Source organism: Charadrius vociferus, unplaced genomic scaffold (genome assembly GCF_000708025.1).
Source record: "Charadrius vociferus isolate BGI_N301 unplaced genomic scaffold, ASM70802v2 scaffold738, whole genome shotgun sequence".
Taxonomy (NCBI): Eukaryota; Metazoa; Chordata; class Aves; order Charadriiformes; family Charadriidae; genus Charadrius; species Charadrius vociferus.
Genome location: NW_009649467.1, coordinates 375,280 through 392,769, shown reverse-complemented (window position 1 = coordinate 392,769; position 17,490 = coordinate 375,280). Strand labels below are relative to the sequence as shown.

Genomic DNA, 17,490 nt, shown 5'->3' with positions numbered 1-17,490 from the left:
ATTTGATAAAGTCATTTTAATGGAAAATGTAAAACCCCTTTCAACTTCAATGTACAAAGCATGTGTAACACTTGCACTTTTAACAAATTAAAGCAAGCCAATGTTTTAAAAAAATACATCATTGAATGTATATATGTATATATTTACATAGCATATTAAGTTTAATATTTAGCTTTAAAAGTTCACATAAATTTTACCAAAATGAGACAATTTTTAAATAAATTACACCTTTTGAAAACGTTTAATTGTACACTGAATAGCTTCAATAAAATACTGAAGTGTCTGTATTTAATATCTACTTTATATACTTTATATTTTACAAAGTTTACAATTATTTGGCAGTAATTTTCAGATTATGACATGACTGCTGTGCGGACTCAGCAAGATCCCAAATGCAGGCAATAGCTGGTGTTTGTGTCCTACTCTCACAGTAACTGTCTCAATGTAGTGAAAAATATCTGAATTATTTTAGCAAACTGTACAAGTCACATTTACATTTGATCAACAATATAGCATAGAATTTTGTGGTTTTTTTCCAAAAATAAATACATCATCTTAAATCTTTGACATTTCACAAACTTCATGTACATTATAATACAGGACAGCAGAATGCTGCTTAACTGTTTGCAAGTCTAACATGTAATCACAGTGGCTGTGATATGAAGCTCTACCGTTGCAGTGTCGTTAACAAGTAAATATGATGACTATGTTTTCTTGGCACTGATGGTTTGTGAAGCTTAAATTAGTGTGCATACTGTTCATATATTAGAAAAAATAACCTCCGTTTGATGTTAACGCAAAAAAAGCAGCGAGCACTTAGTTTTCATCCATATCTTCCATTTCACCTTCATGAATCTTCAAAGCTCTCACCATTTCTTTAACTGCATGATACAAGATATTTTTAACCTGCAAGAACATCAGACAGATTTTAGTGAGGCCTACGACTCAAGAACCCCACAAAGTAACTGCATTTAGGACTGAGCCCCGAGCCTAGAGGATGGAAAAAAAGAAAAAGGAAGGCTCTATCAAGCCAGTGCAAAAGGAAACACCTTTTTACACGTTTTAAAACGCAAGGTTAAAGAAATAAAACCAGCAACTCAAGGGAGAGTCATTTACACCCCTGGCATTCGTGCGGCTGCTGCTCATTGTTATTCTGTGTGAACAGCAGCGAGGAAGTAGCTCCACGCACTGCTCGGCATTTCAATGAGCCTGAGCACGCCCTGCCTTCCCAGCAGCTTCCAGAGCAGAATTCATTTCCTACCTGCAGTTTATCATCGTAATTGATTTCTTCCTTTGACAGCCTCAGCTCCTGCGTTAAGTGAAATGACTGTACAAGATGTTCTGGAGACACAAAGTCTTCAGTTACTTGAACGCAGCTGTGAAAATTTTGCACCTATCCAAAATAACAAGAAGAGACCAATAATTAGTATTTTGGGGTTATTCGTTAGCAGAGACACCTGAGACATCTTAAACCACAGGCTTATCAGACTAAAGGGCGTCTTTACACATTTTATGTAGAGAGCATTTAGGTGTATTTGACTTAGATAAGTTAGGTCCTGGCAAAAGGTACAACGCACATCTGCCCGTGCTCTGGCTCTTCTTCCTCTACTCGGCTCTGACACTAATTCAGCAGGCTCTTGCGCTCTCCTGCATTGTTCCACCCCTCTACCAGCTGTGCAGCCACCGCTGCTGTGTGCTGCTGCTGCCGCCAGAACCCCGCGCGGGCTCCTCCGGCCACGGAGACAGGCGGGAAAGCTTGTACCCACGCTGCCAGGCACAGCTGGCCACGTTCGCTGAAAAGTAACTGCCAGTGGAAATATTTAAAAGACATAAAAACCATATGAACAAAGGGGCCGGGTTCAGAAAGCAGGGGGGCAAAAAGCACTTTCTTTTTTCTCTAAACACTTCTTAGTGGTAAGAGGTAACTATTGAGAGAAATGGACACCATCTTCTGCCACCCAGGTCACACCTGGGGGACAGGGGAAAGCAAAAAACACTTCCCGGTTGGGACCTGACTACCAACTCCTGTTTGTCCTCTTCAAAAACACACAGCATCAGGTTTTCACCCCGAAATTCTTAGAAATTGCATTGTTTCTTCAGCATGTCAAAAACCTCGTTTCCCCAAATTTTAACCACTCATAAAATTGTGCAATGTCAATTCTGCAAACTTACCAAAGCCTGGGGGGTGGGGAGGGAGCGCCTTTGCCATTCTAGCAAACAAACTGTCCCACCCTGCTCAGTACTGATGAAGATCTGCATATTTTAAGCTCGAGCCTTGCAAAATCTAATTTTTTAATGCATGCTCTAAAATTACCATTGCGATACCCGACATTCAAAAAACCTTTGGGGCCTACACAGTTAAGGACACAGCACTTTATTTAAAAATGGTTTTCTTCTTCAAAAACACCGCCCGAGTCTGATTTTATAAGGTTCGCTTCCCCTTCGCAGGTGAAATCCCAGAGGGTAACCCCTGGGCTCAACCTAGCGCTGGACACAGGGCTTCTCCAGCCTTGTAATCATCAAGGACAAAGCAGTGCCATTCCCTCCTGCAGATTAATCGAAAGAGAAACCATTCCGGAGACGAAGAGGGTTTGCTGATGCCACACAATTTGCGAACGGCAGAAAGCCAGGAGCAAGGAAACAGCTGCAGAAGTGCCACCACGAGGCTCCCACCAGCGCTCAGGGAATGTCCTAGAGCTTCGGCCGAAACATCGCTGCGCTGTGCAGCCGGGCTGCCAGCTCCAGCCCCCTCTCCTCCCTCGCAGGCTTCTCACCCGCTTCAAGTCTCTACCCGCCCTTGTTCTCCTTTCCACCCCATGCAAATCCCACACCACTCTCACTTTCTCCTCACTGAGACAATATTTTACTGATTCCCCCTCCCTCCACTGCAGGACGGGCAATATTTGTTGCCCTCAGATCTTTCATTCTGCTGTGCCTTAAAGCTCCTTCCCTCCCAGGGCCTGTCTTACGGCGCACAAGTCTTTGCGGGGAAGACAGATTTTACCCAGCTGGTCTGGTACTTAACACGGGAAAGCCCTGCTCACAGCCCATAGGCAGTTCTATTTACAATATTTATAATACAAGCCGATACAGTGACACACACAAGTAAGTATGTTTAGCAACGATTCTGCTGAGGTTCCTGGAGTGAGGACTACAGCACACTCGTGACTGTGCCAGTTCCAGCTGAACTGAGAGAACAGCTTCACCCTCAGCCCCCGCAGAGAGGAGGTTTTCCACCAGCGCCCACGAGACAGTCAGAAAGGCCTCAGACCTGGGCTGGGAGAGGGAAAGGCGAGTGGGCAGGGAGGAAAGGGCCGTCCACTGCTCCTCGTGGCACAGCCGTCTCCCTGCTGTCCTGTCCTGACGCCGAGGATCAGCCATTTCCTGCAGGGCTCAGCTCTGCGGCCAGCACTCAGCACAGGCACCTCCCAGACCTTTATCCTACATCCTTATCCCAACATCGCCAGGATGTCACATTACCTCCAGCATGTTATTTTACAATAATAATCCTGCTGTTAAATCAAGATAACACTACTATAAAAAACAACATTGTAATAACCTGTTCTACTACGAACAAGTTTTGCATGGAGCCTGAACAACACATTTCAATCACCAACTCAAGTATTTCTATCTTTTAGTTTGTCCCTAAAATATTTTACAAATTTGGTAAGTCACGAAATTAAAACCAGGGAGGGCATGCCTGGAGGAGGACTGTGATATAGGATGACCCAGAGCGGAGCAACAGAAAGAACAAATCATTTAAAAGAAGAGTAAGAACCCCCTTTTTCTAGCTGGGGAATTTTCGAAGGAGAGCTGAGCTCACTGTTGCACATGCTGGACAAAGAGCAATGCCCAGAGATCAGCAAAGCAGGGGACACTTCTGAGCTCCCCTACTTGTACAGCCAAGAAGAAAGGAGATACAATCCTACAGCGCATCGCTCAAGGTACATTCAGGGAAGCATCTGCAGAGGAGACCAGTACAACGCTGTACCTATTTTCTGATTTCCCCCTGAGAGAGCAATTCCCTCCGCAAGAGGTACTGACAAGGCTACTCTGACCGTCACAGCTCGCAGGAGACACTCTCCCCTCCCATCCCACCACTGGAACAGTTTGACTTTGCTGACTGAAATGATCACAAGGGGGACGTGACTGCTGTCTAGAAGTACAGAGGGAGGAGGGGGAAACCTGGGAAGCAAGAGGAATGCTTTACACTACCACACAATATTAAGAACAAGTTCCTTTAAAAGGTAGACATGAATCCATAGAAGCTGGAAAAAACCCCAAAGAATATATAGAATACACACAACCTCCTCCATGTTAGAGCAGTAATATTCTAGACCAGCACGTCAGAAGCAGCAGTGCAACAACAATCCTAACTGGCTCCAGGATGGAAGTGTCCGAGCTACACTACGCAGCGACCACAAGCAACCGGGCTCCCTAACTCTGTCCCTCAGCCCAATGTCCTCTGCTCCACAACATTAGTGATGAGCAAATAAAAAAATAAATGTAAAGTTTCCACCAAATTTAGTATCAACTGTCACCCGGTTTTAATTATTAAAGATTCATGATGTGCATGTAAATCAGAAACACTTAACATGTAAACTTAACCTGGTTAAGTTTAACCTGAATTCTTGTTCAGACTTATTTTTTAAGCGTTTAAATGTGCTTTGTATATATGAAGTGTTGGTGCTGATCCCTAAGGTCAGAATTTATGCATCTCTATATAGAGCGTACTATACATGTACATGAAAGAACACGATGCTTTCATTTCCTCCTACGTGGCAGATTCACAGGAACTTCTTACTGAAGATGAAAAGGTTCTCAGCTTCACCCACTAAGGTTTAAAAACACCATGTTATTAACTCCTTGGTGCCAGAAGCTAGAACATTACCACATCAAAAGCAATCTGGAGTTTAAAGCCAATGAGGTAAAGATAAGAGTGGTCTTATTCTTGGTCCTTAAACCTATGAACGGCAGGGAAACCTGAAACAGCCCCACTGTTTCATGTTTTATATTCTGCATGGCTCTATATAATGCCATGTTATATAAAACTGATTTCCCAGTATGTTTGTGATTTTCTATGGGTTCCCTTTTTACTTTTGTGTCTGGGATATCTCCCTTGTTTCCAGAGATCAGAGGAAGTTTATTGGAGGATGCAATACAAATCTTGTGAACTCTGGGAGTCCCAATGCCTGTAACAGGAGCTAAGAACATCACCAATGCCAGATGTTCCTTATCCTTTGTGAAAGGACATTAAGCCCTGGAGACATGGTACAGGGAAAGGCAACCTACAACAACCTGAGATTTGGTCACCCAGGTTTGGTTGTGGGTTTGGTTTTTTTTTTTTCCCTTCTTTTGCCAGAAAACAAATCCACACAGATCATCCAGGGTCAACATACCACCCTGTGAAACCCCTCTAAAGACTCAGTGGAGTGACAAAGGAGTCCAGTCTGGGTAAGGTACCTGTTGCTTTCAATGCCCCAGCAACTGAAACAACCAGCAGGCAGATTAGGGTCGTAACACTTGTCATCACTACAACCCAGTCATTTTTTTCACAGAGAAAACCCCCGTGCCCTGGTCACGGTGACGTGGTAAGCCATCGCTTCCTCTCTGCCCAGATGAGGCGGTGGTTGGAAGCTGATCTGCTGATCAGAAACCAAATAGCATCTTCTTCAGAAAGGCCTGGCCTCGCCTGAACCCGGGTGGAGGTCAATGATAAATCTTTAACAGCAAGATGGTTTACAACCCCTCCCGCAGGGTGGGGATGCTCCTCATTCCCAGATAGTCAGCTACCTCATTAGCGGTGCCAGACAGCTGGCAAGACAGCAAGAAAGCAGGCTCCATTTCCCGTTTCAACAGGAAAAGGCTCATGGGGTGAAGAAATAAATCAGTCTAGAATTGCCCCAAAATCATGTCTAAACAATTGTGCTTTCTTCCCTCTTGTCACCAAGGAGAAGCAGCTTGCAGACTGTGAGGAAAAAAACCCACCAAACAAAATGGAGTAACAAACCCTACGTGCTAGGAGAGGACTGAAGCTTGCCACACAAATTCATAGTTTCTCCTGCCCCGCTGACAGTCCTTTTTCTTACGTAACTAAGAATTAAAACAACCCAGCTACCGCAAAGGTGATTTCCCTCTTTCTGATGGTAAGGAAAGCTGCTGAAGGGACAATGACGGCTCCTGGAGACTGATGGACGTTCTGTGTAAAAAGGAACTTAAGTGTGGAGTGGGAAAACAACCTCCAAATCCTGTTACTGAAACAACTTGTTACACCCAAACTGCCTCTACAGTTCTCCTACAGCTGAAGACAAAAACAACAAGTGACATCCAGGTATTTATCTGCTTGGGTTCCTCCACCTGCCTCTCTGGGGGTAAATTAACTTTGGATTTAGAAGAAAAAAATAACCACCTAACTTTGCCATAACTAACATCAGTTAATTTGGAAATTTGCTAATGAAATGAGAAGTGGAAGGAGCGGTTAATACTAGTCTGCTCATTTTTCATTATCAAGAAAAAAAAAAGGAACAGTATTTATTTCAAGCATTCAAATTGCTGTATGTTAGTACTGGCTGGTCGTCTATATGAGCAGATGTACCTTATCATACATTCCTGTACACTAATAGCTACCATTAAGAAAATAAATTCTAATTGGAGTACAGATATAGTTATGTTTTTTAAAAAAAAGTTATTTTCTGTTATTTATGTTATTTTATCCTGTGTGTCTTTAAACAGATGTACATTACCTGATGAAGTGCTCCTGCTGGTAGAATAATAGCATCACCAAGAAACTGAATAACCGTACAGGTTTTTACTCCGTATTCTTCAAGAAGTCTTTGGCGAAGTTTTTTGTTCACGTACCAACTTTGATCACGTATTGGATCATGCTCCGGTAAAACTTCTAAGCCTTGTTCTTTTGCGATCTGTTAAGTACAGAAAAGACCCCAAGTCACTTTCAAAAGAAGCTGAACCTTTTGCTGGTAAATTGTAAGTATACCTAACTTACGAAACAACAGTACTGTGTTCCCAATACCCAAATGAGAATTTTAGTTAGGGATTTGAAAGGACCTCAAATGAACTGGCATGTCCCACTGAACTGAAGACATCTACAGAACTCTCATTCCAGAATGTCGGGCTTTTAAGGAACCTACCATCCCATCAAGGAATTCAGAAAACATGATGGACTTAAAAAAAACCCAAAACAAAAAAACAAACTAAAAAAAACCCCACAACCAAAAAAAAAGCCAACTTCCAGACAGCAGTAGACTTTTAACTGCAACAACCATTTCTCATCAAGTTAACCATGGGGGAACAAATATTACCCTTATTATTTGCTAATTAAGGAATCACAGTGACTAAAGGAAAAAAGCAACTGAAGATAAAAACACATATCCGAGCCATCTATCATGACTCAGGAGACAATCAGCTCATTAAACTCATGTATTTTTATTCCTATTGATATTAAATAAACTTTAATTATGTGACGCAGAGCTTGAAACTGTTGTGTATTATCACCTTTCTTCTGTACTATCACCTTTCCTCTGTACTAATGAGATACTGAGATTTTCTCTCTCATCAGCAGGCAAAGTGGTCCCAAGGTCTAGTCATCAATTGATCTCCAATTCAGTATTTCAAAAATAACATCACGCCAAAAATGTAAGGTGGTACACAATTAATTTTGAATACCATGGCAACCTGTGGCAGCAAATGACAAACTTTATTACACAGTGTCTTAAGTGCTTCTGTTTTAAATCTGCTGCTCAAAGAGTTTCACAGTATCTCTTCATTGCTCTGAAAGAAACGTTGATTAATACTCATCCACCTATTGCCTTGCATTCGTGACTTTGTTCACAACTCTTTTCCAAACTGAAGAGCCACCATCTACTCTTTATGAGCATCTACTTTTTGAACGAACACAAAAGCCCAGCTGTGTAATTCATAACCTCCTAGAATTAGCTATATTTTGTTTACTAGTGCTCATTTTTCCCCGCAGTTCAGCTTGCCAAAGAGCAAATGTTTGAGTCACCAGAGGACAGCTGCCCTGGGACCAAAACACTGCCTTATTGTCCAAGAGAATCTTTACTACTAAATTTCTTAGGCTCTTCCTGCTCGCAGTGGAGACCTCGGCCTCCCGCCTGTTTATGGACTCCTTCGGTTTAGCCAGTTAAAACCCATCTGATTTTTTTTCCCTACAGCAGAAGACAGTGAAGACTTCTTTTCCTTGTGCAACCACTTCAGTGATGCTTTGGTACTTCTATGTCGTCTGTCAAGACCACCTTCTAAAGCATGAAAACGTGCTAAAGACAGGGTACAGAAAACTGTTTCCAAGAATGGTGCCTCTAAATCTAATGCCACTGATGACTATCAGTGGCCCAGTGGGGGATATTCATCCTACGTGGTAAGTAATGACCTGAAAGGTTCTGATATGCCTTTAATTTGTTCATCACATGCTGCCGAAGGAAGATCTGCACCATAGCTAAAGCTGAAGAAGTTTGCTGCCCTTAGGTACATTATCCCCCACCTCTTTCATCTTCACTAAGAGCCAAGGCATGTTCTTTGAGCTAACTGATGTGACACAGTCTTTACAAAGACCAGTGGCTGCTGGGTTGCAAGGTCGGGTTTTTTTTGCATGGGACAATTCACAAAAATTTCAGCATCTGATAATGCAAGAATGGATCAGTGCCAGAGAAACATTATCCTACAAATGCCAATACTAAAAAATAAAATTATCCTTTGTACTAGAGAAGAACAAAAACAGATTTCCGTGCCCTCCTGTGACTTCACAGTTTGCAGGCTACCCATAACTCTTAAGAGGTACGCGTGTATCATATTACATATTTTATTTGTTGACTGATGTAGCAGCTGAATTATAATTTACTTTATGTGCTTTAAAGGAAACAATTTTACTTCTCCCCCATCCCTAAGCATAGGGGTGGGATTTCTGGGCTTTGCCAGCCCCCTTTGATTTACCAGTTACTTAGATTATATTTATAAAATACCTATGATAAATCTAACCTTTTGCAGAAACTCTCTTATCTTGTCAGCATCTTTGCCAGCATAAATGTGCCATAAAGCACCAGGTAATTCACTCGAGTCTTTCAACCGCTTCCTTAAAAGGTCATCCAAATCTTCCTCTTCAAACTTCTTCAAAACTCCTAAGATTCAACAAAAATATTTTTTAAAAGCGAGACATAGGCCAAACTGAAACTAAACACCTTCTTTTCTAATTTCTTGTGTGAAACTGAGCAGATAGAAGTTTGCTGAATACAACAGAAAGCCCCAGGTGATTCTTTTGTTTGGTGTTTGTAATTAGTCACTAGAACATGAATGCCATAAACACCTTCAAAAACAATGTTTAAGATTTTTTCCACCTGTTGAATTTCATAGAATACATTCTCCTACCTGAAATAAACAAGCAGGGCTAGCACCAAAAAATTAAAAGATGAAAAAGGTGTTTTCCTGCAGTCAGCAAAAGCAGTGCTTTGCATGCTGCTCTGCAGCAGCTAGTCAAGAAGCAAGAGCTTTCCCAATACCCTGAAGTTTTGCTGCTATTAACTCAGTGCATACGCAAGCAAAACCAAAGCAAATAAAGAAGAGCAAACCGTACTGCAGCTCTATTAGTCACACCCAAAATCTACATTTGCTGATTACAGAATGAGAGGACAAAAGAAGAAGGGGAAAGAAACAAACCTATTTCAGTGATTTAAAGACTGTTTCACATAAGCAATAAACCTCATACAGAGGACTAACATACACCAATTTAAGCTCTCCAGTGCTGAAAAATTACATTACAGTCCAAATTCAATAGAGCAAACACAGTGCATCCAGAGGGAGCAGAATAAACAGAAGGTCTGGCAAATATATCATCTTGACATAATTGTTAGAACTACCACAGCTTCCAGAGAAAATCCTTCATCCTGCACTTTCATGAGCTCTGCCGGCCCCAGCGCAGGAATGGTATATCAATTATAGGTAACGGCAAAAAAATTGAAAAGAGTTTGAAATACCATTTCATAATTCATGAACTGCAGTGTATTTTATGCAGAATTAATGTGCGTGCAAATCCTTGAAACAAAGAATCTCCGAGGTTTAAGCAAGTACTTATGGTCATCTTTCATCCACCTCAAAAGACCAGTGTCAACTTTAAGCGTGGAGGATCATTCAGCCCATCTACACCTCTTACAATGAGGTTGCCTTTACCTGATTTGGAAAGTACTCCATTTCCTTTCGCTATGCCAACGTAAACAAGGATGTTCACGACATCAGAAACTTCAATATGGAGATTTGTGGTTCCTATATCATGGTCTTTAGTAGCAGCCACACCTACGTTAGAAGATAAAATTAGGGTTTGTTGTATTGCAGATTCACCTTTAAACAGCAATGTGCAACAGCTAACTGAGAAGAAATTTCTAAAAGTACACCAAGCGTTGCAGAAAGACATTTAATGCACAGACAGGCTTTAATGTGAAAATACCGAGATACAGAAACTACGAACGTGCTTTTGTTGCACCTGCTAAAAAAGAAAATGTTACTTTTTAACAAAAAACGCAGGCAACTGTCCCTGCGTAGCAGTTGTGTCAGAACAAAACACATTTCAGCAGAATAATCAAGGACATCTCCTGACCACTACATTCCTTCCCAACCTTCTGTGTTGTTCAGGGCAGATTACAAGTACAATGAATTTACAAGGTTATCAAATCAAATGTGTCACTTTTACGCCTAGCTGTCAGCAGAGTTCTTAACCAAAGGAAATCCCCAAGCCAAGAGGAAAATTAATTTTAGTTTTAAGAGGTGAAAACATACACGCTTAAGTCAAAAGGACATTTCAGAACACTAAGCCTTGCAGCACTATTACATAAAACTGTCATTAATGATTCAGTTCTTCAGACCCATGCCTTGATCACTATCATTAATATGTTTATTTCAAAGGACATCTGGAGAACTTTTTAAATCAAAGCCATCACGACACAAATTACAACTCATTTCTCACCCTATTACAACAATTTGTAAAACAGAACTGAATGTATTTGTTTGCAAAAGAAGGAGCAGATGGAAAAAGTCTGAGGGCAACAACCTTTCCTAAACAGGGTTTTGAGTGTACGGTATACAATAGAAATAATGGGAAAAATGCTGAGATTTATTTATGACCAGAGTTATGAGTAGAATAATACTTCATGAAGTATTTTGTCATACAGCATTATTAAAGACAGGATCTCTCTTTGTGTAAAAGTAGCTAACCATTTTTATGTTTCAGACTCTAACAGCACTAGGAAAACCAGAAAGAAATGCAGAAAGAAAAACTCTCATGCCTGAGGTGTGTGCACTGTTAATATACAAGTCAGTAAAGTACTTCTCCCACATTCAGCGAACAATTATCCTCCAAGCAAGCTCAGCTTTCCATCAAGCATTATGATGTGTGGCATTCTACATTTCTAAGGGAAGAGGTAACTGTGACGTTTCTAGGGCACACTCACCATATGCACTGCATAGTCTGGGTCCCAAATCTGGACGGACAAAAAATCCTGGCAGATGAGAAGCCAAGTTTAGTTTTCCTTCTGGACTACAATATTCAGGCAAGGGTAAACTTTTTAGTAAGTCCTCATATCTGGAGGAGAAAAGAAAGAAGAACATAACTGAATTTGTGTCACTACATAGACAGAAAAAAACCCAACATGGAGATTGACTTAAGAATATCTAATAGTAAACTCAAATACCTTGCTGGCATCATAGCCTTGAAATCTTCACCTGAAGGCCAATCTTTCAGTTTTAGTAGAGCTGTTTCCCCATTTTTTATCTTCTGCCGTTCTGCAAGCAAAATAGAAAATACTCAAAACTAATACACTGTAGATGGTTTACTTTATTCAGCTAAAACATATAACTGAACTCTTGATTTGTCCTATAAAGATTTCATCCACTGAAGCAGGAGATAATGAATTTTGAGACACAAGGAGGGTACAAACCAAACTCAACTACTTGAGGAACAATGACATTTGTTTGGTTTCTTAGTCAGACCTAACTTCCATATTAGTGTATCTTTAATTCTGCAAAGGTAAAAAAATGCAAGTTTCCATCGCATTGTCTGGAAACACATTACCTAGAGTTTTCTTTTTAAATTAAAGTTTCTTCAAAGCCTCAAGATCCATAAAGAATATTTTTAACTACAGTTTCAAACATTGACTGTGTTCAGAATCAATGGAATAATACATTTAAAGTAACGTACTTGAAACATCTTCAAAACCATCCCAGAACTCCTTCACATTGGTGTTTGAAATAATACTGTCTTTGCAATTCAAGATATCAGCTTGCTGGTTTCCAAAATCTAGACTAATTGACTCAGCTTTCCACAGGCTGAAGTTCATTTTCTTATGCATACCAGACACTAAAACAGGCTGTAAAAAATAAAGTAAAATAAAAAAAAAAAATCAATACTTATCCTTTTGGAAGCAAACACCTCCTTAAATTAAACTGGAGTACAAATGCATCCGAAACACATGCTGGACCTTGGCGCTACCGAGGTGTTAACACTTCCTCCAACAGCAACAATGCCCAAGTTGTCATTCACACATCTTTTTGAAATCTGGGTCTCCGTACCAGTAATTTCTTGTTTATTATTAGGAACTAACTGAAGTTTAAACTACACAAGGTTCATATGGGGGCTATACCTGACAAGCTTTTGCCCACTGCTAACAATACATTTTCAAACGTGAAGTTTGGCAAATTTGTCCTTTAGCACAACTCCCCCGGAGCTCATACTGGGCTCACTTCACAGACTCAATGGCTCAATACCTACCCTTCCTTGTTTCCAGCACTCCTTGAAGAGCTTCCAGTTATTGTTGTTTTTATGGTCTCTGAGCCACAAAACATGCTTATCACAGATCCACGAATACTGAATATCACTGGACGGTTTACTGCAGTCATCCTGAATACATTTTCTATCATCCTTTGGCTCATCTTTTATTTCAGATTTTATATTTATCTTTGGTGCTCTATTTGGTGGAATCTTGTTTTCTACTACTGAAGCAATTATGTCATCAAGAATGTTCGGCATAGTCCTTCCGCTCTTGCCACTCTATTACAAAACAAACAAAGGTATGCTTAAACAATGTAAAAGCAAATAAAGTTAATGCAACTCCTTTTGCAGTAGAGTAGAATAATATCATTTCATTACCAACTAGAAGCTTGCAGTTATCTACTTTTTTTTTGTAGAAAACTGCACACATTCTTACATGGAAAAAATTAGGAATATACAATTATTACAGAACTCAATATACTGGACCCTTCCTTTACTTTGTCAGGTTAAGGCTTTATCTAACTTCATGAACATTTTCTTCATAGTATGTATCAATTATCACTGTATACATATATACAAAGAAACCCAAATAAAATGTTAATGCAAATGTCTGTGTGCATGTAAGGTTTTAATTATAAATGAATATTTGAAGCAATACAGCTATCAGACTGCTCTAACTACAACGCACCAAAACAAAAGACATTTTCAAATCCTGATATGAAAAACATGCATCTTGTAAACACTTACTGCTGTTCCTGTAGAGTAAACTGGAGCAAAAGCAATACCAGCATCTGTAGAACCTAGACGCAGTTTGCCCGCTGTTGTAGTTAATAAATCTCGTAAGGTTGAACCCTGCTCATTGTTCTGGGATGCAGGAGGGGAGCTTTTACAGTTTTGGGACTCCAAATTATCCTGGTCTTTCTCTTCCTTTGAATGTTTTCCAGAAGGACATTCTTTGTTCTCTAAAACAAAAATAATAATTGGAAGATTACACCGTTGAATCCCGATGCAGACATAGGAACAGCACCAGTATCCTGCATTTTATAGCGGTGGTAACACACTGTAGCACTAGCGCTTTATTCACCTGAAAACACATCAGAGGATGAACTAGATCCTTCAAAATGCAGTCAAACAGTGTGACCATGAAAAGGCCTTCCTCAGCGTCTCAGACATGCAGCTGAGTGAGCACCTGTCACAAATGAGAGATGCTGTAGCTGGAAATAATGCCACGTTACACGAGCATTCCACTAGCGGCTATTCTGGTAACAAATTCTGATGCCACCAAGAGAAGACATTGCAGTTTCACGATTAAAATTAAGGGGGAAAAGAAGGTCATCTGTTCTTTTTGTTGAACAAAAATCTCTGTGAATTTTTCCTAATTCATTCATTTATGTATCACTGGTGCCCACAAAGTCATAGACATGATACGACAATTTCAAGCATGTACCTTTCTTTTCTTCTCTGGCTTTCTGCTCTGCAAGATCAGCTAACCAATGCAGCGGTGACTGGGATTCAGGTGGTGTTAACTTGCTGTCTGTGCTTACATCACTCCTTGGACTTGTATTGCCATTTGTCTCGGACTTTTGAGGAGTATTCTGCTGTTGAGACTCAGGCATGCACAGAGAAATTTTATTACTGTGGTTAAGGACATTCTGCAAAACCTGTAGAGAACAAATTTATTTTTAAGTATTTAACTGTGCTTATTTCAAAGAGAAGGCTAGCATTTAGCCATCGTATATACAAATTAAAATGCAACTGGTACTATTCAAATACAAAAACCCACAAGAATCACAACATCTGAACAAACTGCAACGTATACACACATTTTAGACTCACCTGAGACACACCGTTCATTGCAGGGAGCTTGCCAGCTTGCGTGCTCTGCTTGCTGGTACACTGACAATGGGATTTAATTTCAAATTTTTCTCTTATATTGTGCATAGCATCTAGAAGGTCTGTCAGAACTAGGAGACATTTAAGAAGAAAACCATCAGCAGCTCCCAATCATTTTATGACCCTCTTTACAATACACACTGTGATGCTAAAATGCCATCTCCAAACCTTTTTAAAATTTAGAACTATTAAAAATGCTAAGCTTAACACTCAAAAATACTACAAAAAACCTGTCCACTTTACCTTAAAGCTCGTGCAGAAAGAGACATGGTCTTTAATTAAATAATTGCACCCTACTCGACTGAATAATCTAACCTTCACTCTGCATTCCTATTGCATGGCACACATCAAGAAAGCCAGTCATTCATTATTTACTCCTCATTGTTCAACGGGTGCATCATCGCTTCATTTAATAAAACCGTCAAACTACAGACTGAAGTGAGCCACGTCTTGACAAAAAAATTAGTATGCGATCATGTAATTTAAGGCTGCTTGGTAATGGGTACGCACAGAAGAACAAAACTGAGGTTATGTAGGCAGTCTTCACTGTGCTGTTTCCAGATGAGTGGTTCACTTCACGATTTAAAATTAAAACCAGTTTCAGTCTGGAACCTGTTCTGGGGAATGTCACAATTTGAATTTATTATGGAATCTAACCAACCTTCGTTTCTACCTGAACTAACATGCAACAACCCATAAAATAATGACTGGATCTGTATTTCCAGCTTAAAATAACTTGGGAATTAAACACTTAACATGTTTAAGGGCTCATTTGAGTTTTTTCTTCTCTGCATCAATGCTGCCAGAGATCCCAAGTTGCACTAACAACAACCACACCTAACTGCAATTCTTCATAAAACCTACTTTGTTGTAAGAAAAAAATCTGAATTTAGCTGGGTTTAGGATTACTACTTAACTTTTCATTTATCACAAGCTCCTTCACTGTGTTTTGCTTTAAGATGCTCAATCAGATATCCAACCCACACATGAATCTTTTCTTTTTTGGGTGGGGTCGGTAAGTGGGACAGAAAACAGTGAAAAACAAATACCCAAAAATCTGTTGCCACATAATGCTCCTCGGCAGCACTATTCTAAGATTTTCTTTTAACAGCTAAGGTCAGATTTAAGTACATTCTGGGCACTTTATTCCGCTCTGAAAAGGTACAAACCAGTGACAATAAACACCTTGAATTTCTTCACTGCCTGTCCCCAAAACCCCTTCAGACATCTGACAGCATGCTCCTCTCTCTCTCTTCATCATCTGTGCCCCTTGCTGTTAACTGCCCAGAATCACTTGCCTTCCTGCCACGATCTGACACAATTTGCAGGTTTTAATGGAAAATGAGAAGTTTCAAGAAACAACTCTGGTCTCCCCTCACAAAAAGACCTGGGAAAAAAACCCACATTCTGCTTGTTTGCAGGTGGTCTTACCAGAGCCTGGAATAATCTGTGTTGGCATCAGGTGTTTGTGATCATGGGGCTGTCCCTTCACACACTTCATCCAGGCATATAACTCCTTATCTGCAAAATAACATTACCGATTGTTTTACTTTACTTACAGTGGCACACAGACAGAACTAACATTCTTCAGATTTGTTTTAGTTAGAAACAGTTTTCCACATATACTGTATGTCTTCTGTCCTGGTATCCTGCATGACAGATTTGCATACGACAGCTACTTTTCACAATAAGGAAAAGGATAAAGAGTTTTAACAATACTGAAATCTGAAATAGCTGCATCTGTAACACAGACCCTTGCCAATAACCTCAAAGTTTCAAAGTATATTCTCTTTATTACATTTATCAAGTTGCCAATTTAGGACAAGCTGAAATCCTTGACAGTTGCTATTGAGGCAGTGAGACTCCCTCAATGAATTCTAACACAGAAGAGAGACACAATTAGGCTGAAATTGTATGGTTAATTTAATTTGACAGAATCCACGCTCCAACTGAAAGTGGCTGTCTTCAACCAGAGAGGGCCAAACAAGCCAAAAAGATGAACTTTTAACCGAATCAATTCTCTGATTTGGCCTACCACGCAGCTGCACTCTTGTTACTGGTGGCACAAAGGAGAGGGAAGTTGCATTATGGATTTATGTCAGATTAAACCAACCATGAAAGCAAAAGTCTGTATGTACTGGTTGAAAATTGTCTGTGGCAGCAGAAAGGGCCTAGCTGGTAGGAGAGAGAGGCTTTCTGTAAAGTTTCAGGAAGACTGACCCTGCCAGAAAAATACGCAGTGTAAAGACAAGACAGAGGGAGAACGAGAGCAAAAAAAATGGCTAAGCAACTGGCCACAGATCTGCTATGTGATTTTGGGGCAGAAATAGGAATGCAATTTCTCTCAACCCCCAGTCTTGTATCCTACCCACTGAACTGCTAGTTTTAAGAGACTCTTCACATGGTTTTACTAGTTTGCTCAGCTCTAGCCATGTAAACGAATACACTAAAGGAAGCATTCAGCATATTTAAAGCATTGTTTTCTTACACTGTAACAGATACACAATGTACCAAACGTTCCTTTCAGATAAATACTAGGTTTGATAGCTATTTTGTAGGTTTCGTAAATCCTTAAACATGGAAATATATAACTGGTCATGAACATAAATAAAATAAAAAACCAAAACAGCATGTATCTACTTAACGTATTTTATCACTGAAATGCCATAACATGGCATTCCACTTGATGGTGCCATGAACTGTCTGAAGGTAACAATGGATGCACATTCCCTCATTCACGTAGTAAAGTAATGAGAGAAGTCATTGATAAATACCTGAATATGAAATACTTAAACCTCTAACATTCCTGC

The 17,490-nt window shown here is 40.1% G+C and overlaps 1 protein-coding gene across 1 annotated transcript in view; it reads right to left on the bottom strand.

The window, feature by feature from the left end:
• JMJD1C (jumonji domain containing 1C) overlaps positions 1-17,490 on the bottom strand; it is a 114,961-nt gene continuing 97,471 nt past the window's right edge. Inside the window, exons 13-25 of the mRNA XM_009889800.1 lie at positions 16,112-16,201; positions 14,624-14,751; positions 14,235-14,448; positions 13,535-13,749; positions 12,788-13,066; positions 12,218-12,386; positions 11,712-11,802; positions 11,472-11,602; positions 10,198-10,320; positions 9,013-9,152; positions 6,744-6,920; positions 1,262-1,393; positions 1-906 (exon numbers count right to left, since the gene is read on the bottom strand). Coding sequence (XP_009888102.1) covers positions 817-906; positions 1,262-1,393; positions 6,744-6,920; positions 9,013-9,152; positions 10,198-10,320; positions 11,472-11,602; positions 11,712-11,802; positions 12,218-12,386; positions 12,788-13,066; positions 13,535-13,749; positions 14,235-14,448; positions 14,624-14,751; positions 16,112-16,201 — 1,979 coding nt within the window. The 3' untranslated portion in view covers positions 1-816. The remainder of the gene's footprint in view (positions 907-1,261; positions 1,394-6,743; positions 6,921-9,012; positions 9,153-10,197; positions 10,321-11,471; positions 11,603-11,711; positions 11,803-12,217; positions 12,387-12,787; positions 13,067-13,534; positions 13,750-14,234; positions 14,449-14,623; positions 14,752-16,111; positions 16,202-17,490) is intronic.